The sequence below is a fragment of the Anomaloglossus baeobatrachus genome, chromosome 10 (assembly GCF_048569485.1).
Source record: "Anomaloglossus baeobatrachus isolate aAnoBae1 chromosome 10, aAnoBae1.hap1, whole genome shotgun sequence".
Classification (NCBI taxonomy): domain Eukaryota; kingdom Metazoa; phylum Chordata; class Amphibia; order Anura; family Aromobatidae; genus Anomaloglossus; species Anomaloglossus baeobatrachus.
In genome coordinates this window covers 144,310,847-144,336,601 of record NC_134362.1, presented here as the reverse complement: position 1 = coordinate 144,336,601, position 25,755 = coordinate 144,310,847, and the positions used below count along the sequence as shown (strand labels likewise).

Below are 25,755 nucleotides of genomic sequence, written 5' to 3'. Positions count from 1 at the left end.
AGCGACGTCGCCGGACAGGTATGTATGTGTGACGGCTGTTGTGGGGGCGGGTACCCACACTAGCGATATCGGGACCGATATCGCAGTGTGTAAAGTAGCCTTTAGAGTAAAGCAGAACTCATTAACAATCTAATGTGTATGGTGGTTTTCGGACTCTCCGACACATGATATCAAGGAGATAAGCATCCAGCACATCTGATTTTGGATTGATAGTTATTTTGTTCTCTCTATTGCCATCAGATGTATGGGAGAGTCGGGAGAGAGAGCTGCCAGACAAATGACTGTTGAAACATTACTGTCTTGAGAGTAATGAGGCTGTAAATCCACTCCCACGAGTTTATACTTTATAATACATGCCAATGTTCTGCAGGCCTTAGGCCTTTGCAGCAGCTGACTGACATTGTGTGGCTTAGTCTACAATCTGTATCTACATAAATCATGTCATGTGTTACTCCGTGGTAAAGAAAAGTCTACAGGATCTATACGTTTCAAGATCCTGCTCTATCAGGCAGCAGCTGGCTGTGAGTTAAGAGAATATGTTAGAAATAACAGGGATTTAGCATGTACTTACAGGGTAGTAGTCAGCTACTGTTTTGACCTGTTCATAGTCATCTGCTCTCGCCAACTGGGCCAACCCTTCAGGGTACAATTTACCGCAGTGTGGAAACAACTTGGCACGGTCTTCCTTCGAGAGCTCGGTGCCAAATGAATTAATTGTGATGATAAACGCCCGGCGGTCGGCTTCAAACTAGAAAAAAAACGTCATCATATCATCATGAGACTCGATGCTTGAAGGTACACTAATCATATTTACTATGACAACATTTAATGACATCTTACACAGCTATGTATTGTCACAAAAGTCTCGAGGTTTTCTTTCCACAATAGTTATTATACAGAACATGTGATGGAAAGACAGGATTAATCTACAATATGTGCATTTGCTTAAAATCTGCATATACACAAAGGTTCAGACGGTATATTTCAAGATCACCCAGACTGTCAGTGTCAGGAGACCAAGAAGGGAATTTTGTTTACTTACCGTAAATTCCTTTTCTTCTAGCTCCAATTGGGAGACCCAGACAGTGGTGTATAGCTACTGCCCTCTGGAGGCCGCACAAAGAACTACACTTAAAAGTGTAAGGCCCCTCCCCTTCTGGCTATACACCCTCCCGTAGGAGTACAGATTCCTCAGTTTTAGTACCAAAGCAAGAAGGAGGAAAGCCAATAACAGTGTCAAAAACAAATTCAATCCGATAACACGATCGGAGAACTTAAGAAACAACATGAACAACATGTGCACCCGAAAAAACGAAACCCTAAGAACAAATAGGGCGGGTGCTGGGTCTCCCAATTGGAGCTAGAAGAAAAGGAATTTACGGTAAGTAAACAAAATTCCCTTCTTCTTTTTCGCTCCTAATTGGGAGACCCAGACAGTGGGACGTCCAAAAGCAGTCCCTGGGTGGGTAAAAAGATACCACATGAACGGGCTGTCAGACAGCCTCTTCCTACAGGTGGGCCACCGCCGCCTGAAGGACCTGTCTACCTAGGCTGGCATCTGCCGAAGCGTAGGTATGCACTTGATAGTGTTTGGTAAACGTGTGCAGACTCGACCAGGTAGCCGCTTGGCACACTTGCTGAGCCGTAGCCTGATGCCGCAATGCCCAGGACGCACCCACGGCTCTGGTAGAATGGGCCTTCAGTCCAGATGGAATCGGAAGCCCAGCAGAACGGTATGTGTGAAGAATTGGTTCCTTGATCCACCGCGCCAGGGTGGATTTGGAAGCTTGCGATCCCTTATGCTGACCAGCGACTAGGACAAAGAGCGCATCAGAACGGCGTAGAGCCGCCGTGCGAGAAATGTAAATCCTGAGTGCTCTCACCAGGTCCAACAGATGTAAACCCTTTTCAAATTGGTGAACTGGATGCGGACACAAAGATGGCAAAGTGATATCCTGATTGAGATGAAAGGAAGAAACCACCTTGGGAGAAAACTCTGGAATTGGACGCAGTACTACCTTGTCTTGGTGAAACACCAGGAAGGGAGATTTGCAAGATAACGCCGCTAGCTCGGACACTCTTCGAAGAGACGTGACCGCCACAAGAAAAACTACCTTTTGTGAAAGCCGAGAAAGGGGAACCTCTTTCAAAGGCTCGAAAGGCGGCTTCTGGAGAGCAATGAGAACCTTGTTCAGATCCCAGGGTTCCAATGGCCGTCTGTAAGGAGGAACGATATGACAAACTCCTTGGAGAAACGTGCGTACTTTAGAAAGCCGTGCCAAGCGCTTCTGAAAGAATACGGATAGCGCGGAGACTTGACCCTTAAGAGAGCTAAGCGACAAACCTTTTTCTAACCCAGACTGCAGGAAGGAAAGAAAAATTGGCAATGCAAATGGCCAGGGAGAAAACCCTTGAGCCAAGCACCACGCTAAGAATATCTTCCACGTTCTGTGATAGATCTTAGCTGAGGATGGTTTTCTAGCCTGTCTCATTGTGGCAACAACCTCATGAGATAAACCTGAGGCCGCTAGGATCCAGGACTCAATGGCCACACAGTCAGGTTCAGGGCCGCAGAATTCAGATGGAAAAAACGGCCCTTGAGACAGCAAATCTGGACGGTCTGGTAGTGTCCACGGTTGGCCTACCGTGAGATGCCACAGATCCGGGTACCACGACCTTCTTGGCCAATCTGGAGCGACGAGTATGGCTCGATGGCAGTCGGACCTGATTTTCCGGAGAACTCTGGGTAACAATGCTAGAGGTGGGAACACATAGGGGAGTCGGAATTGCGACCAATCCTGAACCAAGGCGTCTGCCGCCAGTGCTCGGTGATCGTGAGACCGTGCCCTGAAAACTGGGACCTTGTTGTTGTGCCGTGACATTGTCCGACTGAATCCGAATCTGCTTGCCTTCCAGCCATTGTTGGAAGGCTCGCAGGGCAAGATAGATTGCTCTGATTTCCAGAACATTGATCTGCAGGGTGGACTCTTCCAGAGTCCACATCCCCTGAGCCCTGTGGTGGAGATACACCGCTCCCCACCCTGATAGGCTCGCATCCGTCGTGACCACTGCCCAGGACGGGGGAAGGAACGACTTTCCCTGTGACAATGAGGTGGGGAGAAGCCACCAACGCAGAGAGTCCTTGGCAGTCAGAGAGGGAGACAGTCCTGTCGAGGGACGTCGATTTCCCGTCCCATTGGCGTAGAATGTCCCATTGTAGAGGGCGCAGATGAAACTGCGCGAACGGGACTGCCTCCATTGCTGCTACCATCTTTCCTAGGAAATGCATGAGGCGCCTCAGTGAGTGCGACTGGCTCTGAAGGAGAGATTGCACTCCAGTCCGTAGCGAGCACTGCTTGTCCAGTGGAAGCTTCACTATCGCTGAGAGAGTATGAAACTCCATGCCAAGATAAGTCAGAGATTGTGTCGGGGTTAGATGAGACTTTGGAAAGTTGATAATCCACCCGAAACTCGCCACATTCAGACTGTGTTGGCATGCCTCTTGAGAGGGTGCCTTTATAAGCAGGTCGTCTAGATACGGGATGACCGAGTGACCCTGCGAGTGCAGAACAGCTACTACTGCTGCCATGACTTTGGTGAAGACCCGGGGGGCTGTTGCCAGACCGAAAGGTAACGCTACGAACTGCAGGTGTTCGTCGTGTATGACGAAGCGTAGGAAACGCTGATGCTCTGGTGCGATCGGCACGTGGAGATACGCATCTTTGATATCTATTGATGCTAGAAAATCTCCTTGAGACATTGAGGCTATGACGGAGCGTAGGGATTCCATCCGGAACCTCCTGACTTGTACGTGTCTGTTGAGCAACTTTAGATCCAGGACGGGCCGATACGATCCGTCCTTTTTTGGGACCACAAACAGATTGGAGTAAAAACCGTGACCTTGTTCCTGAAGAGGGACGGAGGTCACCACTCCTTCCGCCTTTAGAGCGGCCACCGCCTGCAACAGAGCATCGGCTCGGTCTGGTGGTGGAGAAGTTCTGAAGAAACGAGTTGGCGGACGAGAACTGAACTCTATCCTGTACCCGTGAGACAGAATATCCCTCACCCAACGGTCTTTGACGTGTGACAGCCAGATGTCGCCAAAGTGGGAAAGCCTCCCACCGACCGCGGGTGTGGGAATCGGAGACCGCAAGTCAGGAGGACGCCGTCTTGGCAACGGTTCCTCCGGCTGTCCTTTTTGGGCGTGACTGAGACCTCCAAGAATCTGAGCGTCTCTGGTCTTTATGAGTCTTTTTTGACGAGGCGAATTGGGACCTGCCCGGTCCTCGAAAGGACCGATAACCAGACTGACCCTTCCTCTGTTGGGGTCTGTTTTGTCTGTGTTGCGGTAAGGATGAGTCCTTACCCTTGGAGTGTTTGATGATTTCATCCAAACGCTCTCCAAACAATCGGTCACGAGAAAAAGGCAAATTGGTTAAGCACTTCTTGGAATGAGAATCTGCTTTCCAATGTCTCAACCACAGGGCCCTACGCAAAACAACGGCGTTGGCTGACGCCACTGCCGTGCGGCTTGTAGCGTCAAGAACAGCATTAATCGCGTACGACGCGAATGCCGCCATTTGCGAGGTCAATGGTGCTACCTGCGGGGCAAATGCACGTGTGACGGAGTCAACTCGCGCAAGCCCGGCTGAGATAGCTTGGAGTGCCCATACGGCTGCAAAAGAAGGCGCTAATGACGCTCCAATCGCTTCATAGATGGATTTCAGCCAGAGCTCCATCTGCCTATCAGTGGCATCTTTAAGTGCCGCTCCATCTTCAACTGCACCAAGGATCTAGCTGCAAGCCTGGAAATTGGAGGATCCACTTTTGGACACTGGGTCCAACCCTTGACCACCTCAGGGGGAAAAGGATAGCGTGTATCTTTAAGCCGTTTAGGAAAACGCCTTTCAGGATAAGCGTGGGGTTTCTGGATTGCGTCTCTAAAGTCAGCGTGGTCCAGAAAAGTGCTTAAAGTACGCTTAGGGTATCTGAAATGGATTCTCTCGTGCTGCGAAGCTGACTCCTCCACAAGAGGAGCTGGTGGGGAAATATTTAACATCTTATTGATGTTAAATATAAGATCATTAACTATGGCGTCACCATCTGGTGTATCTAGATTGAGAGCGGTCCCAGGATCAGAATCCTGATCAGTTACGTCCGCCTCATCACCCATAGATTCATCTCGCTGGGATCCTGACCATTGAGATGAATGTGAAGGCCCGTCATAGCGAGCCCGCTTAGGCTGCCCGGGGCCATCGTCCGAGTCAGAGTCTTCACCCTGAGGTGTATATGCCCGTCCCGGAGCTTGGAGCTGAGGGGGACCAGGGGGCAATGATTGCACAGTGTCCGTGGCCTGAAGTACAGGCCTAGCTCGCAATGTGTCAAGAATTTGTGACATAGTGAGAGACATTCTGTCAGCAAAAGCTGCAAACTCAGTTCCTGTCACCTGGACAGCATTCACAGGTGGTACACCCTGGGTCACGTCCAGCAGAGGTCCCGACTGTGCAAGCGCCGCAGGGGCCGAGCACTGCACACAATGGGGGTCCGTGGAGCCTGCCGGTAGAAAAGTCCCACATGCGGTGCAGGAAGCATATAATGTCTGTGCCTTGGCACCCTTGCGTTTTACGGACGACATGCTGCTGGCTCTCTGCAATGTGAGAGAGTCTATAGCCAAAGGGCGACCAGCGCTATGCAATACAAAGTATTTGTAGAAACAAAATACTAAGAATACTACTGGCACAAGAGGGGGTGAGCCCTGAGGGCTGCTTACCGCCCGCTGAATAGCGGGTAAGAGGCTGCAGAATTCCTTGTCTGGGTCTCCCCGGCTCCCCTCTGCAGCTCAGCGTGTCAGCAGGAATGGCTGCCGGCGTCTGTGGAGAGGGGCGGTCCGTGGGAGTTCCCAAACAAAAGTGTGGGAAACAGTGTCCCCTCTGTGCCGATTGTGAGGGCTGGAGTATGTAAAAACGACTCCAGCCCTCGGCGCTGATGCACTGGCCAGCGTCCCGCCCCTCTCCTGACTGGCAGGTCTGGGGGCGGGAACGAACGGAAGCAGGCCGCAAAAGCCGGGGACTCGAGTTATCAGCGCGGCCGCCGTAAAAGCGCGGGCCGCGCTGAAGTCCCCGGCGCACCACAAGTGCCAGCCGCGCCGCAGCCCCAGCGGCCGGCGTGACCGATTCCTAGACGTGGCCAGCGTCCCGCCCCTCTCCTGACTGGCAGGTCCGGGGGCGGGAACGAACGGAAGCAGGCCGCAAAAGCCGGGGACTCGAGTTATCAGCGCGGCCGCCGTAAAAGCGCGGGCCGCGCTGAAGTCCCCGGCGCACCACAAGTGCCAGCCGCGCCGCAGTCCCAGCGGCCGGCGCGACCGATTCCTATAAGTGTGCCTGCTTCAGCGAAGCTGAATGAGGCCATGGCACAAGCGCCGTAGCGCTGATGTCCCCCGGCGCACTACAACACCCAGCATGCTGCGGTGTGAGCGCCAAATGCACGGGGACACAGAGTACCTTGAGGAAGCAGGGCCATGTCCCTGATGTACTCCGCTCCATCCAGCATCTTCTCCAGGGGCTGTAGATGGAGCACGGTCTCAGTGCCTGGAGACCAGTAAATCCCACTTCACCCAGAGCCCTGTAAAAAGGGATGGGGAAGGAATCAGCATGTGGGCTCCTGCCGCCGTACCCGCAATGGGTACCTCAACCTTACAAACACCTCCGACATACAGTGGGGTGAGAAGGGAGCATGCTGGGAGCCCTGTTTATGGGCCCTCTTTTCTTCCATCCGACATAGTCAGCAGCTGCTGCTGACTAAAAACAATGGAGCTATGCGTGCGTGTCTGACCTCCTTGCGCACAAAGCTAAAACTGAGGAATCTGTACTCCTACGGGAGGGTGTATAGCCAGAAGGGGAGGGGCCTTACACTTTTAAGTGTAGTTCTTTGTGCGGCCTCCAGAGGGCAGTAGCTATACACCACTGTCTGGGTCTCCCAATTAGGAGCGAAAAAGAAAGTACAGTCTCTTAACCCATTAGGAGGGTGTGAAATTTGGGTCGGGGGACTAACGTTTATTCTGGTCATTGTGGTTTGTATGAAAAACATGAAATACGTGCCTCTAATAGTGGTCAATAAAGAGTGATCGCTTCTGAACCATAAATGTTCGACTTTGCAGAGCACTACAAGTGTTTTCACCGGGGAGAGGGGAAAGCCACCATCGACATTTCTCTCCCACAAGGAATTGATGCTTAAATTCCAACATGCCCGATCCTTTTCTCCCCCGACACCTCTTGGAAAGAGTTGGGAGATCCCCTTACATTAGTACAATCAGGGTTTCCAACATTTTAATTTTTTTCTGGAGAGCTTACTAAAAACTCAGACAAAAATGTTTTACAGACACACTAGAAAACCATAATAAATCATTATGGCTATAATTAATAATCTTTATAAGTTTCTCCAGTTTAAAAATTGTCGATCAATTGAGAGATCATCGCTTGGTAGGAGGTCAGCCCCCTGTGGGGACCATTTGGCACGACACATAAGGAATTGAACTATCTAAAAGGGGCTGTAGACAACAAAGAACAACATACGGCCATAATCACATCCAGACCATGCAGGTTCCTTTCTACTGGATGAGATGAAGGGGAGCAAAAAGAAGGAAAGACAATGCCTTCATCAAGGTGAAAAGCAGAAATGGTCTTGGGGAGGAAAGTTGGAAGCAGCCTTAACACCACCTTATCTTGATGAAGAACAAGGTAATGAGCACAGGAGTAAGGGTAGCTTCACACTTTAGCGACGCAGCAGCGATCCCACCAGCGATCGGACCTGGTCAGGATCGCTGCTGCGTCGCTACATGGTCGCTGGTGAGCTGTCAAACAGGCAGATCTCCCTAGCGACCAGTGACCAGCCCCCAGCCAGCAGCGACGTGCAAGCGACGCTGCACTTGCACGGAGCCGGCGTCTGGAAGCTGCGGACACTGGTAACTAAGGTAAACATCGGGTATGGTTACCCGATGTTTACCTTAGTTACCAGCGCACACCGCTTCGCTTAGCGTGTGCAGGGAGCAGGAGCCGGCACTGGCAGCGTGAGAGCTGCGGAGGCTGGTAACGAAGGTAAATATCGGGTAACCACCTTGGTTACACGATGTTTACCTTGGTTACAGCTTACCGCAGGCTGTCAGACGCCGGCTCCTGCTCCCTGCACATTCAGGATTGTTGCTCTCTCGCTGTCACACAGAGCGATGTGTGCTCATCAGCGGGAGAGCAACAATAAAAAAACGAACCAGGTCTGTGTGTAACGAGCAGCGATCTCACAGCAGGGGCCAGATCGCTGCTCAGTGTCACACACAGCGAGATCGCTAATGAGGTCACAAAAAACATGACTCAGCAGCGATCTCAGTAGCGATCTCGCTGTGTGTGAAGTACCCCTAAAGCGCCCACAATGCAGAAACCCTCCTAATGGAGGTGATTGTTGTTTGAAAAGATGGCTTTTCTTAAAACTAAGCATAGGAATCTCTTGGATAGTTTCAAAGTGAGAAAACTGGAGAACCTCCAAAACTAAATTACTATTCCAAGATTCTAGGGGTGGCTGATAAGGGGATCTGATATGCTACACTGCCTGGAAAAAGTCTCGATTTGTAGTTCCATGGTCAAATCCCTTGACATAAAAAAAACCCCACTAGGGTGTAAATCTGTCCTTTAAGTGAATTAAGCGCTAGCCCCACTTCTACACCAGACTGCAAAAAAGAAATTAGAGTAGGCCAGGAAGAGGACATTGGAGAAGTAAACAGACTCGCACCAGTGAAAGTAACCTTTCCAAGTGTGATAGTAAATACGACGCACAGAAGGTTTTGGAGTTTTAATTATAGTCAGAATAACTGACTTTGAAAAGCCTGTCTATCTCAGAATCGTTACTTCAACAGCCTTGACGTTGAAGTAAGCAGCTGTAAATTGTGGTGGTAAAATGGACCCAGCGACAAAAGATCTGGATGTTCCAGAAGAGGCCACAATGCATCCCCTACAAGGTTGATGATGTCTGAGTACCAGGCCCTCTGAGGCCAATCTGGAGCCACCAGGATTATCGGAATCCCCTCTATGCTGATCTTCTTGAGAAGCCTGAGAAAAAAAGGAAGACGTGGGAAGAGATCTGGAAGCGAGAACCAAAACCGAGAAATAACCAGACAGTCCCCTCCCATTGCTTAAGAGTCCCAAGAGATTGCAACAAACCTTGGCACTCTGTAGTTTAGCCTGGAAGCAATTAGACTGAAATCTGGAGTGCCCCAAGGAATCTGGCTGAACACTTCTGGGTGAAGAGCCCACTTCCCCAGGTCTGTTGATGGCTGAGGAAGTTCACCGCCCAATTGTCAACCCCAGGAATGTAAACCGCCAAGAACAGAGGAAGTCTATCTTCTGCCCACTTCAGAATTATTGTCACTTCCAATTTTGCGGATAGTCTTCTTGTTTCTTGGTTGATACATGCTACCGTCATGGCATTGTTTGACTGAATTCTAAAGCTGGGTTCACACATAGCGACAACGACGTCGCTGCTACGTCACCATTTTCTGTGACGTAGCAGCGACGTCCCGTCGCTGTCGCTGTGTGTGGCATCCAGCAACGACCCGGCCCCTGCTGTGAGGTCGCCTCTTGTTGCTGAATGTCCTGCTTCATTTTTTGCTCGTTGCTCTCCTGCTGTGAAGCACACATCGCTGTGTATGACAGCGAGAGAGCGACGAACTGAAGCGAGCAGGGAGCCAGCTTCTGACAGCCTGCGGTAAGCTGTAACTAAGGTAAACATTGGGTAACCAAGGGAAGCCCTTTCCTTGGTTACCCGATATTTACCTTTGTTACCAGCGTCCGCCGCTCTCACTCTGCCTGTGCTGCCGGCTCCCTGCACGCAGCCAGACTACACATCGGGAAATAAGCAAAGATTTGCTTATTAACCCGATGTGTACTGTGGCTATGAGTGCAGGGAGCCAGCGCTAAGCGGTGTGCCCTGGTAACCAAGGTAAATATCGGGTAACCAGAGAAGCACTTTGGTTGGTTACCCGATATTTACCTTAGTTACCAAGCGCTGCATCGCTTCCACAGCGACGCTTGTCGTTATGATCGCTGCTGCGTCTGCTGTGTTTGACAGCTAAGCAGCGATCATAACAGCGACTTACAGGGTCGATGTTGTGTCACAGAAAATGGTGACGTAGCAGCGACGTCGTTGTCGCTATGTGTGAACCCAGCTTTACTGGTAGTCCTTGAAGTAGATGCTGCTAATGAAGAACAGCTCGATAGGTCACCCTAAGTTCTACGCTGATTGGGAGGAGCTTCTCCTGACAGTTCTATGTTCCTTTTGCCAAGAAGCATCGAAAAACTGCACCCCATCTGGAGAGACTGGCATCTGTGGACAGACTCTGCTACTAAACGGGGCGAAAGGAGAAACCCCGGGAAAGAAAAGGGGGAGATAACCATCACCTGAGGGACTGTTGGCATCAAAATGGAAGGCAAATAGGCCGATCCAGGGACTGAAACAACCTGTACAAAAGAGCTTGAAGGGTGTTCTACAATTGTCTTGAATGGAACTGACCAAACAGGACCTCTTTGAAAGCTGCCACCATCTGACCTAGAACCCTAATGCAAAACCGGAGGGAATGCTTGCCTAGACAACTCAGTCTGGATGGAAGACTGTAAACTAACCATTTTTTTCCTCTCGAAGAAAGTTAGGCCCCCGAGAAGTGTTGAAGATCATCTCCAGGAAGAGAAGCTGCTGAGTGGGAATTAGAGTGCATTTTGTTCGAATTTTTTGCTAAATTCTGAGATTGGGTTGAAGCTTTCACAAGAATGTTGTCTAAATTGGGAATCACCGTTATACCCACAGAAAGTAGGTGCACCATAATCAGTGCTAACCATAAGGTAGGGCCACTGAACTGCTAATGATGCTGAGTGATGACCAACAGTAGAGAATGCTGGTAAACCGGAAATATCGGCACATGCATGGAAGAGTCTTGGATATCTATTGATGACAGAAACCCTCTGGTTTCAATGGACGCAATGACGAAGCAGTGTGACTCCATCTTGAAGAATCTTACCTGCACCAACCTATTGAAACACCTTAAATCCAGAATGGCTGAACAGAGCCGCCCTCCTTGAAAATAAGGAAAGAAGGGAATTTTGTTACTTACCGTAAATTCCTTTTCTTCTAGCTCTTATTGGGAGACCCAGACGATTGGGTGTATAGCTACTGCCTCCGGAGGCCACACAAAGCATTACACTAAAAAGTGTAAGGCCCCTCCCCTTCTGGCTATACACCCCCAGTGGGATCACTGGCTCACCAGTTTTAGTGCAAAAGCAAGAAGGAGGAAAGCCAATAACTTGGTTAAACAAATTCACTCCGAGTAACATCGGAGAACTGAAAAACCGTTCAACATGAACAACATGTGTACCCGAAAAAAAAACAAAAATCCCGAAGGACAACAGGGCGGGTGCTGGGTCTCCCAATAAGAGCTAGAAGAAAAGGAATTTACGGTAAGTAACAAAATTCCCTTCTTCTTCGGCGCTCTATTGGGAGACCCAGACGATTGGGACGTCCAAAAGCTGTCCCTGGGTGGGTAAAGAAATACCTCATGTTAGAGCTGCAAGACAGCCCTCCCCTATATGGAGGCAACTGCCGCCTGCAGGACTCTTCTACCTAGGCTGGCGTCCGCCGAAGCATAGGTATGCACCTGATAATGTTTGGTGAAAGTGTGCAGACTCGACCAGGTAGCTGCCTGGCACACCTGTTGAGCCGTAGCCTGGTGTCGTAATGCCCAGGATGCACCCACGGCTCTGGTAGAATGGGCCTTCAGCCCTGATGGAACCGGAAGCCCAGCAGAACGGTAGGCTTCAAGAATTGGTTCTTTGATCCATCGAGCCAGGGTGGCCTTAGAAGCCTGCGACCCTTTGCGCTTACCAGCGACAAGGACAAAGAGTGCATCCGAACGGCGCAAGGGTGCCGTGCGGGAAATGTAGATTCTGAGTGCTCTCACCAGATCTAACAAATGTAAATCCTTCTCATACCGATGAACTGCATGAGGATAAAACGAAGGCAAAGAGATATCCTGATTAAGATGAAAAGAGGATACCACCTTCGGGAGAAACTCCTGAATGGGGCGCAGCACTACCTTGTCCTGGTGGAAGACCAGGAAAGGAGCCTTGGATGACAGCGCTGCTAGCTCAGACACTCTCCGAAGAGATGTGATCGCTACCAGAAAAGCCACTTTCTGTGATAGTCTAGAAAGTGAAACCTCCCTCAGAGGCTCGAAGGGCGGCTTCTGGAGGGCAACTAGTACCCTGTTCAGATCCCATGGATCTAACGGCCGCTTGTACGGGGGTACAATATGACAAACCCCCTGCAGGAACGTGCGCACCTTAGGAAGTCGTGCTAGACGCTTTTGAAAAAAAGACGGATAGCGCCGAGACTTGCCCTTTAAGGGAGCCGAGCGACAAACCTTTTTCTAACCCAGATTGCAGGAAAGAAAAAAAGGTAGGCAATGCAAAAGGCCAGGGAGACACTCCCTGAGCAGAGCACCAGGATAAGAATATCCTCCACGTTCTGTGGTAGATCTTAGCGGACGTGGGCTTCCTAGCCTGTCTCATGGTGGCAACGACCCCTTGGGATAATCCTGAAGACCCTAGGATCCAGGACTCAATGGCCACACAGTCAGGTTCAGGGCCGCAGAATTCCGATGGAAAAACGGCCCTTGGGACAGTAAGTCTGGTCGGTCTGGTAGTGCCGACGGTTGGCCGACCGTGAGATGCCACAGATCCGGATACCACGCCCTCCTTGGCCAGTCTGGGGCGACGAGTATGACGCGGCTGCAGTCGGATCTGATCTTGCGTAGCACTCTGGGCAAGAGTGCCAGAGGTGGAAACACATAAGGGAGCCGGAACTGCGACCAATCTTGCACTAAGGCGTCTGCCGCCAGAGTTCTGTGATCGCGAGACCGTGCTATGAAGGTTGGGACCTTGTTGTTGTGCCTGGACGCCATTAGGTCGACGTCCGGCCTTCCCCAGCGGCTACAGATTTCCTGAAACACGTCCGGGCGAAGGGACCATTCCCCTGCGTCCATGCCCTGGCGGCTGAGGAAGTCTGCTTCCCAGTTTTCTACGCCGGGGATGTGAACTGCGGATACGGTGGAGGCCGTGGCTTCCACCCACGTCAGAATCCGCCGGACTTCCTGGAAGGCTTGCCGACTGCGTGTCCCTCCTTGGTGATTGATGTATGCCACCGCTGTGGAGTTGTCCGACTGAATTCGGATCTGCTTTCCTTCCAGCCACTGCTGGAAGGCTAGTAGGGCAAGATACACTGCTCTGATTTCCAGAACATGGATCTGAAGGGTGGACTCCTGCTGAGTACACGTACCCTGAGCCCTGTGGTGGAGAAAAAACTGCTCCCCACCCTGACAGACTCGCGCCTGTCGTGACTACCGCCCAAGACGGTGGTAGGAAGGATCTTCCCTGTGATAATGAGGTGGGAAGAAGCCACCATTGCAGAGAGTCCTTCTGTGAAAAGGAGACTTTCCTGTTCAGGGATGTTGACTTCCCGCCCCATTGGCGGAGAATGTCCCAATAAGAGGACGCAGATGAAACTGCGCAAACGGAACCGCCTCCATTGCCGCCATCATCTTCCCGAGGAAGTGCATGAGGCGTCTTAAGGAGTGCGACTGACCTTGACGGAGAGTCTGCACCCCAGTCTGTAGTGACCGCTGCTTGTCCAGCGGAAGCTTCACTATCGCTGAGAGAGTATGAAACTCCATACCAAGAGACGTTAGTGATTGGGTCGGTGACAGGTTTGACTTTGAGAAGTCGATGATCCACCCGAACGTCTGGAGAGTCTCCAGCGCAACATTGAGGCTGAATTGGCATGCCTCTTGAGAGGGTGCCTTGACAAGTAGATCGTCCAAGTAAGGGATCACAGAGTGTCCCTGTGAGTGCAAGACTGCTACCACTGCCGCCATGACCTTGGTGAACACCCGTGGGGTTGTCGCCAGACCGAATGGCAGAGCTACGAACTGAAGATGGTCGTCTCCCATCACGAAACGTAGAAAACATTGGTGCTCTGTAGCAATCGGCACGTGGAGATAAGCATCTTTGATGTCTATTGATGCTAGGAAATATCCTTGAGACATTGAGGCAATGACGGAGCGGAGGGTTTCATCCGGAACCGCCTGGCCTCCACGTGCTTGTTGAGCAGTTTTAGGTCCAGAACGGAACGGAAAGAGCCATCCTTTTTTGGCACCACAACCAGATTGGAGGAAAACCGTGTCTTGTTCCTGAAGAGGAACAGGGATTACCACTCCTTCTGCCTGCAGAAGAGCATCGGCTCGGTGGGGAGGTGGGGACGTTCTGAAGAATCGAGTCGGAGGACGAGAACAGAACTCTGTCCTGTGCACGTGGGCACAATGTCCGTCACCCACCGGTCTGTGACCTGTGGCAGCTAAATGTCGCCAAAGGCGAGCGAGTCTGCCATCAACCGCGGATGCGGAGAGATGAGAGAGCTGAGAGTCATGAGGAGACCGCCTTGGTAGCGGTTCCTCCGGCTGCCTTCCTTGGGCGTGATTGAGCCCCCGGAAACTGAGCCCCTCTGAGGATTTTCAGCTCTTTTGGACGAGGACAATTGGGACCTGCCCGAGCTTGGGAAGGACCGAAACCTCGACTGTCCTTCCAGGACAGCATTAATAGGGTAAGTCGCAATGCAGACATTGCGAGGATACGGACGCCCCTGCGGCACAAATGTACATATGCTCAAGACCAGCTGTGCAAGGACAGCTGAAAAGCTTAGGGTGCCCATACGGCTGTAAATGCCGGAGCAACCGACACGCCGATAGCCTCATAGACAGATTTCAACCACAGTCTATCTGTCTGGCATCTTTAAGTGAAGTCCCATCTCCACTGCAACTATAGCTCTAGCCGCAAGCCTGGAGATTGGAGAATCCACCTTTGGACCCTGGGTCCCGCGCTTGACCACGTCAGGGGGAAAAGGATAACGTGTATCCTTAATACGTTTGGAGAAAACGCTTATCTGGTAAGCGTGGTGTTCCTGGACTGCTTCTCTGAAGTCAGCGTGGCCAGAAAAAAACTCAAAATACGTTTGAGCTACTGAAATGGGACTTCTCCTGCTGTGAAGCTGACTCCTCCGCTGGGGGAGCTGAGGGAGAAAGATCCAACATTCCATTGATGGACGCTATAGGATCATTCCTTATGGCGTCACCATCCGGTGTATCCGGATTGAGAGCGTTGTCAGGATCAAAGTCCTGATGAGCTACGTCTGCCTCATCATACAGAGAGCCTCCTGGGACCCCCCCCGGGGAACCGATTTTATTCCCAATGAGGGTGGCCAGGGAGCAATGATTTGCCCATGGCCTGTCCGGACTGCAAGTCTCTAATGCAACTCCATCCCTGTCCTTGGACAGGGTTGACAGGTGGTTCCTTTGGCCACGTCTAGTAGAGACCCCGGCTGACCAAGTGCTCCAGGGGAGCATTGCACACAATGGGGTTCAGTGCCGTGGAACAGTGTCACATGCAGTAAAAACAGCATCGAAAGCCTGTGTTGCTTATATGCTGCTGCCGACTAGCCATCTAAGACATAGAGCCAAGAATGGCGACCGTACAATGCAATGTATAGCATACAAGCATAAAGTACAATGAACACTGCAGCACATGCAATACAAGCAGCATAGAAAGCCTGTGCCTTGGCACCCCTGCTTTTCTGCTGCTGTAGACTAGCCATCTAGGGGAATATAGGCCAGAATATCGACCATACAGTGCAATGTATAGCATACAAGCATAAGTACAAATGAACACTGCAACCCCTGCAATACAAGCAGCATAGAAAAAACCTGTGCCTCAGCACCCCTGCTTTTCTGCTGCTGTAGTCTAGTCATTCTAGGCGAAAATAGCCCAGACTAGCGACCGTACAGTGCAGTGTATAGCATACAAGCATAAATACACATGAACACTTCAGTACATGCAATACAAGCAGCATAGAAAGCCTGTGCCTTAGCACCCCCGCTTTCCTGCTGCTGATGTGTCGCCATCTAAGAGGGCATATAGCCAAAAATAGCGACCTATGCAGTATAAGCATAAAAATACAAATGGACAACTGCGGTATTTAGTGGGGTCAGCACTTCAGGTGCCGCTTACCGCCCGCCTATAAGCGGGTGCGTGGTCGCCCTAGTCCTGTGCCTGGTCGCCCAGAGTCCGATCTCTCAGCTCGGACTGCAGGAATGGCTGCGGCGTCCTTCTCCAGCTCGTGTGAGTAGGGGCGGGCCGTGGGCGTGCCCCCAAGTCAGAGCGGGAAACCGGCGTCCCACAGTGTCCAGTGAGAGGGCTGGAGCATGTAAATAAGGCTCCAGCCCTCGGCGCTGCTGATTGTACAGCGTCTCTCCCCTACCCTGATTGACAGGGTGGGGGCGGGAACGAAGCGGAGCTAGGCCGCAAAAGCCGGGGACTGGATTTATAAGCGCCGCCGCCGTAAAAGCGCGGTCGGCGCTAAGTCCCCAGCGCACTACAAGTCCCAGCCGCGCCGCCGCTCCCGGAGCGTCCGGCGCGGTAGTTCCCCATACATAAAGTCACTCAGCTAGGCTGCAGTGACTGTAACCCTTTACTGTCCCCGGCGCACTAGCACACCCAGCAAGTCTGGAGTGTGCTGTGCCTGTGTGTACGGGGACACAGAGTACCTGAATGGTGCAGGGCCATGTCCCTGAACGGTACCCAGCTCCGTATCCAGCAGGTTCAATGGGTCTGTGGATGGAGCCCGGCCTCAGGGCTTTGGGGCCAGTAAGATCCCACTTCCTCAGAGCCCCTCAGGGGGATGTGGAAGGAAAACAGCATGTGGGCTCCAGCCGCCGTACCAGCAATAGGTACCTCAACCTTACAAACCACAAGCGGGGTGAGAAGGGAGCATGCTGGGGGCCCTACATGGGCCCTCTTTTCTTCCATCCGATATAGTCAGCAGCTACTGCTGACTAAACAGTGGAGCTTATGCATGGATGTGTGCCTCCTTCGCACAAAGCAGAAAACTGGTGAGCCAGTGATCCCACTGGGGGTGTATAGCCAGAAGGGGAGGGGCCTTACACTTTTTAGTGTAATGCTTTGTGTGGCCTCCGGAGGCAGTAGCTATACACCCAATCGTCTGGGTCTCCCAATAGTGCGCCGAAGAAAGATTTGAATATAAACTCTTGAACCTTTCTAAGGGTGGAACCCCTACAATGACCCCTGCTTGATGCAGGGAAGAGATAGCCTGATGGAAACCACATCTTACACTGGGGGATGGGACCAGAACCATTGTTCTTGCGGAATGGACAAGAACTCTATCTTGTAACCTGAGGAAACAATTTCTCTGACCTAAAGATTGCTGACAGCCCCAAACCTTCTGCTTCTTGGAAAAAAAAAAAAAAAAAAAAAAAGAAGAGGCAACCATCAACTCTGGTAAAAATACCCAAGTGGGGGCTACTAGTCATGCTTCAACCCCTCTGTTACCTCGAGGGCCAGAGGCTTTGCCTCCGGGCCCAGAACATGGTCTTAAGGGCACCGGCACTTGCTAAACAGTTGGCTTGCCCTTGCTTGAAGCAGTAGAGTAGTCTTACCTCTAGTATTGTCAGCAATAATCTTACCCAGCCTGGTACCAAAAAGATGAGACCCCTGAAAAGGAAGCCCCATGAGAGACTGCTTAGAAGTTAGATCCAAACTCCAAACTTTGAGCCACAACATGCGGCGAATAGCCACACAATTGCTCACAGCATGAGTGGAGCCTTCTGTCACATCCAATGATCCAGAACATAAATAAGCAATCTGGTCTGCTATTTCGGCCAATTCTATCCCGGCTACGACATAGGTTTTTAGCCCAAGCTGACACAGCCTTAACAACCCAAGTGGCGGCAAAAGCCAGACAAAGGGTACAACTTGCTGCCTCAAAGGTGGAATTAGGTACAGACTCAATATGTCTGTCTGTACAATCCTTTAATGCAGCCACCTCACCAAGGGGCAAGATGGTGGTTTTATAGCGGTGAGAAACAGGAGTGCCTACCACCACCGCAGTCGACCAAGATGCCACTAATTAAAATGAGAAAAGGTACAATAACTCCGTACGACTGAGTTTCTGGAAACATTTGTCCGGATGTTCCCAGACCTCCTGTAAATGCCTCATGGTCTGAAAAGCATTTCAGTACGGCACTTCTTTCCTAAAGAACCTGCTTCATTAGATAGACTGGGGTCTGACTGCAAGAGAAAAATCAACAGCTGGAATTAAACTTAACCATATATCTCAACTTTCCCACCTGATACAGGTCCAGCACCGACTCTGCCCTTGAGCTAGAGTCCGAGCCAGAGCGCTCTGGAGAATGTAGTCCCTTAGGAGATGGAAATGCCTCAGGTCGCCCTTTCAGCGATGGAGAACTGGAGAGAGAAGATACTTGAGGGCAATTATAACACAGCCGAGGACTGCGATATTGCTAAGCAGCCACAAGATGATCGACTGCTACAAGAGTCAGACAGAGCCCCCAATGCGGTGAGGAACATGATCCACAGCAGCAACAAAAGGTGATATCTTGGTTAGTTCAGTAACTGCCTAAGTAAGATCTTCAGCCCAGATAGGGGGTAGACATATTCTCTTTTGACAGAGCAGGCACGTGCATAATAAGTGACTAGGGTACGCAGGACTGGAGGGCGAGCATGTTCCTCTCTAGACGTAGGCAACTTAGAGACAGAGGGAGCAGGAAAGCAGTGAAGGGATGCTGCTGGAGAGCAGCAATATCAACCACTAAGCAGAGGCAGTCCTACTCAGACTGCGAACCTGGTGTAGAGGGGAAGACTTCAACCACAGCACTGCAGTGAACCCTGGTGAACCAAAGAAATGAGCGACGAAAAATGGTACTGCCGCCAAAAAGAGCAAAACCAGAAGCAGGCAAAGGGTGCAGCAGCAGCACTGATTGGCCAGGCCCGACATGGAGACAGATAGCCAGGAACCACGCCCTTGTGCTGTAGTATGAACGCTGCCAACATGGAAAGGAGCAAAGCCTGTGAACACCGCAGCATAAGTATATATGTGACATCCGCAGCATGTTCCGCAGCTGCACGTATCCGCAGCATGGACACAGCACTCCCCATGTCCCATAGAATAACATTGGGAGTATCTGTGCATGCTGAAACCTGCGGATTTATCTGGAAAATCTAGAAAATCCGTGGATTTTCCACAGATAAATCCGCAGGTTTAAATCTCCCTTGGGCACATAGCCTAATTCTCATCATGTGAGAGTTTCAAGTGATTGCAGACGATATTGTCATATCAGAATTCAGACGTCTTAAAAATGACATTTTTGTGTACTCACCGTAAAATGGTCTTCCTTGGAGCCTTTCATTGGGGGACACAGACAGTGGGTATTATGATGTCTCCAGGGGAGGCGTGACACTAGATTTGAAAAAGTGTTAGCTCCTCCCCCACAGCATATACCCTAACTAGGCAGGAAACTAGCTCAGTTTGGTGTAAAAGCAGTAGGAGAAGGACAACCAAAACCACAAGGGTGGGAGCTGTGTCCCCCAATGAAAGGCTCCAAGGAAGACATTTTACTGTGAGTACACAAAAATGTCATTTCCTTTCTCGCCTTTTCATTGGGGGACACAGACAGTGGTACGTCCCAAAGCAGTCCCTGGGTGGGAACTGAACTATTAACAGTGTATAACATCAGACTAAGAGCTGACTAATGACTGCAACTGCAGTGAACACATATCAGAACACTGTCAAAAACCGAGCAGTGGCCACTTATAAATGGACCACTGCCGCCTGAAGGACTTGTCTTCCAAGAGCAGCATCTGCGGAGGCATACGTATGCACTCTGTAGAATTTTGTAAACGTGTGCACACTGGACCAGGTAGCGGCCTTGCAAAGTTGAGCCGCCGAAGCCTGATGGCGGATAGCCCAGGAAGCACCCACTGCTCGCACAGAGTGGGCCCGCACAGATTGAGGAGGAACAAAACCTTGTGCTTTGTAAGCCTCACAGATGGCAGTCCTGATCTATCGAGAAATCATGGATTTAGAAGCCTGGTTGCCCTTTTTGTATCCTTCTGAGAGGAAGAAGAGGGCATCGGACTTGCTGTTCTGGAGATGTAGATCCACAGAGCCCTGACAAGATCTAGAGCGTGAAGGGCTTTTTCAAAAGGAGTGGACCGGGCCGGGCAGAGTGACGGCAACACAATGTCCTCGTTTAAGTGGAAAGAAGATACGACCTTCGGAAGAAAGGCGGGGGAAGGCCGAAGGACCACCTTATCATGATGGAATATCAGGTAAGGTGAGCGACAGGAAAGGGCCGCCAGTTCGGACACTCGCCTGATAGAGGTAATGGCGACTAAAAAGGCAACCTTCCAAGACAGTCGTTGAAGAGAGATTTCTCTCAGAGGTTCGAAAGGAGGAAGCTGAAGAGCTCCGAGAACCAGATTGAGATCCCAGGGATCTAAGGGGTGGCGATAAGGAGGGACCAAATGCGCTACCCCTTGAAGAAAGGTACGGACCTGAGGACGAGAAGCCAGCTGCTTCTGGAAAAATATTGACAAAGGCAGAAACTTGTCCCTTAAGGGTACTGAGAGCCAGTCCCGAGTACAGACCGTCTTGCAGAAAGGAAAGAACATTAGGGATTGAAAAGGCAAGGGGCGACCGATTATGATGGTCACACCAGGAAAGAGAGGTCTTCCAGGTCCTGTGATAGATACTGGCGGAGGAGGGCTTCCGAGCATTAAGCATGGTATGAACTACCTTAGAAGAAAGACCCGACTTGGCTAGAATCAAACGATTCAAGCGCCACACCGTCAAATGCAGCTGTGCTGTATTCTGGTGGAATATTGGACCTTGCGACAGAAGATCCAGGCGGTCGGGGAGACGCCAGGGAGTGTCGCCGAGAAGTTGGAGAAGCTCTGGGTACCAGGCTCTCCTGGGCCAGTCCGGGGCTACAAGGATCACCGGGATTCCCTCCGCTTTGATTTTCTTGATTACTCTCGGAATGAGAGGAAACAAAGGGAAGATGTAGGGTAGGCGAAACTGCGACCACGGAAAGACTAGCGCGTCGGAGCCGAGCGCTAGCGGGTCTCTCGACCGGGATATGAAGGGATGTATTTTGGCGTTCATCCGAGAAGCCATGAGGTCCACATCTGGGAGTCCCCAACGAAGAGTGATCTGATGGAACACTTCGTCGTGGAGGGACCATTCCCCTGCCGCTAGACCTTGCCTGCTGAGAAAGTCTGCGGCCCAGTTGTCTACCCCCGGAATATGGACAGCTGAAATAATGGGAATGTGCATCTCTGCCCAAAGAAGAATCCTAGATACTTCTTTCATTGCTGCCCTGCTGCGAGTTCCTCCCTGACCGCTGATGTAAGCCACAGCAATGGCATTGTCTGACTGGATCCAAACAGAGAGGCCCAATAGTAAGGGCTGAAAGTTCTGAAGGGCCAAAAATATGGCTCTGATCTCTAGAACGTTGGTGTGCAGGGAGCGCTCGGAAGGAGACCAGCGTCCGTGAACAGTGTGGTGGAGGAACACCGCCCCCCAGCCAATCAGGCTGGCATCCGTCGTGACTACTTGCCAGTGGACAGGGCGGAAGGACTTCCCTTGAGATAGGGATGAGACTTGGGTCCACCAGACGAGGGAGCTGCGCGCAGTCCAAGATAGGCGGACTGACCGGTCTAGAGAAGCTGGATTCTTGTCCCAGGAGGAGAGAAGATCCAGTTGTAGAGGGCGCAGATGGAATTGGGCAAAAGACACGGCTTCCATGACTGCCACCCTCTTGCCTAACACTCTCATCCCATTCCGAAGGGATGTGTAACGGCGGGAGTGGAGGGATTAGGCGGCCCGGATCAGGGAAGACCTCTTGTCTTCTGGAAAAAAAACCCGGGACTGAGCCGTGTCTATCAGCATACCTAAAAAGGTGATTTTTTAAAATTCCTGGATACAGGCCGCTTTTGTGGTAGAATGGTACTTTTACCACCCGTCGTCTCAGATATGAGTTTGTCCAGGGATTCTCCAAATAGTCGAAGGCCATGGAAGGGGAGTGTGGAAAGGGATTTCTTGGAGGCACTGTCCACGTTCCATATCTTTAGCCAAAAGGACTCTGCGGGCAAATACAGCATTGGCTGCCGTTAGGGCTGACAAACTAGCTGCATCTAGGGAGCCGTGAAGAAAATAATTAGAGGCTAGAGAGAACAAATCAAGGATCTCAAAAGCCTCCGGAGGAATATTACAAGAGCGAAGCATACTGCGCAGGTTCCTACTCCACACACCCATAGCTCTCGCGACCCATGTCAAGGCAAACAGAGGCCGAAGAGAGGAGCACGAAGCCTGGAAAATAGATTTGACCGCAGCATCAACTGCGCGGTCGGACGAGTCCTTGAGAGACGCTTTGTCTGAAAGAGACATGACCGTGTGTTTAGCCAGTTTGGATACTGGCGGATCCACAACGGGGGGTACTGACCAGGTCTTAACCATTTCAGATGGAAAGGGATAAGCGAATGAAGTGAAGGGTTTTTTATTAAACCTTCTATCAGGGTGATCCCTCCGTTTAGATATGATTTGACGAAAAACCGGATCCTGGGCAAAGGACTTAGGAGGCTTCTTGGCCTGCTTGATTGCCGACTGAGAAGTCGGGTCCGGAGGCTGATCAGAAATCGACAGAGAGGGATTGACAGCCGAAATTAGTGTATCTTCTATATGCCTAAACTCAGAAGGGACATCTGAATCAGAGCCATAGTCTTGAGAATCATGACTAGTAAAAGTCACAGAACCTGGGTCAGACTGACCATCGTCAGAGTCTGATGAGGCGTAGAGGTCGCAATGGCGCCTTTGGAAACAACCTTTTTACGTTCTGGGGAAGAGGGACCAGACGAAGCAGGCGGGCTCCTCTGAGGGAGCTGAGCCGGGGGAGGTTGTGGGAGCATGTGGAAGGCTTGGATATCTGAGAGGCAAGGTCATCTATCCTTTTAGACATTAGAAGAGCCCATGCAGGAATAACGGCATCACATGGGGATGCTGCCTGGCTGGTGGCCTGAGCAGCATCCAAAGACTGCACGGCATCCTGGTCCGGCAACGGGGTCTGTTGTGACACAATATTAGGGGCATCGCAGACCCGGCATAGTGGATAGCTTCGGCCATTAGAAAACGAGCGTTCACAGGTGGTACAAGCATAGTACAGGTCCGTAGAGGACGCCTGGGAAGCTTTATCACCCTTGCGGTTACGCATGTCAGCAACAGAGTCCTACAGCCCTATAGGGATAGGGTAATGCCGCTGTTACTATGAGTGAGGAGCCACTAGCAGTATTAGAAAGTGACTGCTATGCACAGCCGGTATATACCGATAGCAAAATGGCATATACTGTCAAACAGTCGGCATATACCTGCAGGCAGAGCCAGTAAATACCGCTAACAGCTGATATACACCGCTAGCCAGCAGGCACACACCGCTAGAGAGACAGCGATATACCGCTGAGCAGAGCAATATATAGCGCTGTAGAAGTGCAGAGCCAAGGAGGCGATCTCACCCGTGTCTGCTCCCCACGTGGAAGATGGCGTCCAGCGTTTCTGGCAGCATGGAGGGGAGAGACGGCCCCCGGAGGCTGATTGGTCCCAGGGCTGGGACTAAGCGTGACGGCCAATTGGAAGGGAGAGCCGCTGCTGACTGAGGGAGCGGCTTCCAGAGCAGTGAGAGGGGGCGTTGCTAGAATGCAGGCCGATGCCAGGGGCTAAATTAATGAGGCTCCCCGAGATCACGGCCTGCATTGCCCCACCAGCGCCTTTTCAGGTGGCGGTTTGGATGCAGGGGACAGAGGAGTCGTCGTCTCCCTACATGCTCCTGGCTCCGTCTGATAACGCGTCGGTCCGGGGATGCGGAGATCTCAGGGATGCATCTTCGGCTCAAGGCTGAAGCAGGTCCTCAGCTCTGCTTAGCCCTCTGGAGCTACCTTGGTGTGAGGTGCTTCCAGGGAGCCTGGAGGGGTACACAGACCCGACCACTTCGGCGCGAGGGAAGACTGACAGCATGTGCACGCCAGGTTTCCTCTGCCCGTAAGCGGGGGAACGATGGTGGCAAGGCACCCTGGTATTGCCCCATAATCAAAAATAGAATGAATAAAAAAAAAAAAAAGTAAGCTGGCATGTCAGCCTCCCTGCTGACACTAGAAAAAAAACTGAGCTAGTTTCCTGCCTAGCTAGGGTATATGCTGTGGGGGGAGGAGCTAACACTTTTTCAAATCTAGTGTCACACCTCCCCTGGAGACCTCATAATACCCACTGTCTGTGTCCCCCAATGAAAAGGCAAGAAAGGAAAGGTTTTTTTATGGACAGTCTTGGAATTTCTAGATGGTTGGCAACCCCGAGTAGAATCACCAGAATCATCCGATCACCTATGTAAGAGGCTCTTAAACCTAACAAGACCTAGAAACAGGAAAAGCCTATAAATTGTGAGAGAATTGAGGCACACATCTGTATGCATTAGAGGTGAAAAAACTACCGTATTTGGAAAGCTTTAAAAAAAAATTTCACTGTATATGCAAATAAACAATAAAAAATAAAAAGTTTTTCATTTGGTCAAGCATACAGTAAATTAAAGTCACACATCACAATGTTTAATGTCACAGTGATAAGAAAGGAGTATTCCAGGTTGTCAGCCCATACCTCAAGAATGGGACACATGACATCTCCGGTTGTGCCTCCGAGACTTTTACAGAATTTGTAGAAGGACTCCAGGTAAGCCTGAAAATCAAATAGCAATCAATAATATGGATTTATCTGTCAATCATACATCAACAAGGATTGCCATACACAACCTCGAGAAATTATCTATACACCTCATTATCATATGCTATTAGTACATGAATGAAACATATTACTCCTGAATAATAAAGGAGCAAACAGTTTCTTATATTTCTACACCCCATGACTAGGAGGATACCACTTCTAACAGAGCAGGGAAGGTAAAGCAAATGTTTTATTAAGTCTGCGACTCTCGGGGTAGAACACAGACACGTAGGCAAGGAATAGGATTTGCCCAATGTTATATTTGGAACACTCCTCTCTATAGGAGAGATTACCACAAATAAAATTTAAGACATTTTTTAATATCTAACTGACGTTTTGCGGCACAATTTAAGAAGGCATAACAGAATGCATGTAATTGAAAAAAGCAAGGTTACAACTTGTTAGCTATAACAGGTCCTCCTCTGCTATGCCCCCCTCTATCAAGTCATCTTCTGCTATGCCCTCATCTAAGAAGCGCTCCTCTACCAGGCCCTCCTCTACCAGGCCCTCCTCTACCAGGCCCTCCTCTACCAGGCCCTCCTCTACCAGGCGCTCCTCTACCAGGCGCTCCTCTACCAGGCGCTCCTCTACCAGGCGCTCCTCTACCAGGCGCTCCTCTACCAGGCGCTCCTCTACCAAGCGCTCCTCTACCAAGCGCTCCTCTACCAAGGAGAAAACGAGAAGCCCATTGATGTACTATGGTGTTCTAATACAAGCAAAATTAAATGATTAATGTATACCACAGTTTATCATGAAGAGAGACCTGTGGAAGAATTCCTGTGAGTATGTGAGTATCTAGATCCAATATATGTGGAAGGATAGGAAGGGGGGAGGAGGGTTTGGGGAGGGGAGGGGGATGGGGAACCAGCGGGAATGTGGAAGTATGTGTGTCTACAATATTCACCACATAATCATTGAGAAATAGTATTCTAGTCTCATCAGGCCAAACCTATATGTCTATCCTTGCCACATGTAAAT

The 25,755-nt window shown here is 50.7% G+C and overlaps 1 protein-coding gene across 2 annotated transcripts in view; it reads right to left on the bottom strand.

Annotated features, from left to right (window-relative positions):
- The window catches only part of ATP6V0D1 (ATPase H+ transporting V0 subunit d1), a 153,107-nt gene that overhangs the window by 20,378 nt on the left and 106,974 nt on the right, over nucleotides 1-25,755 (bottom strand). For both annotated transcript variants that reach the window (XM_075325710.1, XM_075325708.1), the window contains exons 5-6: nucleotides 24,655-24,732; nucleotides 572-748 (exon numbers count right to left, since the gene is read on the bottom strand). In XM_075325710.1, the coding sequence (XP_075181825.1) occupies nucleotides 572-748; nucleotides 24,655-24,732 (255 nt within the window). The remainder of the gene's footprint in view (nucleotides 1-571; nucleotides 749-24,654; nucleotides 24,733-25,755) is intronic.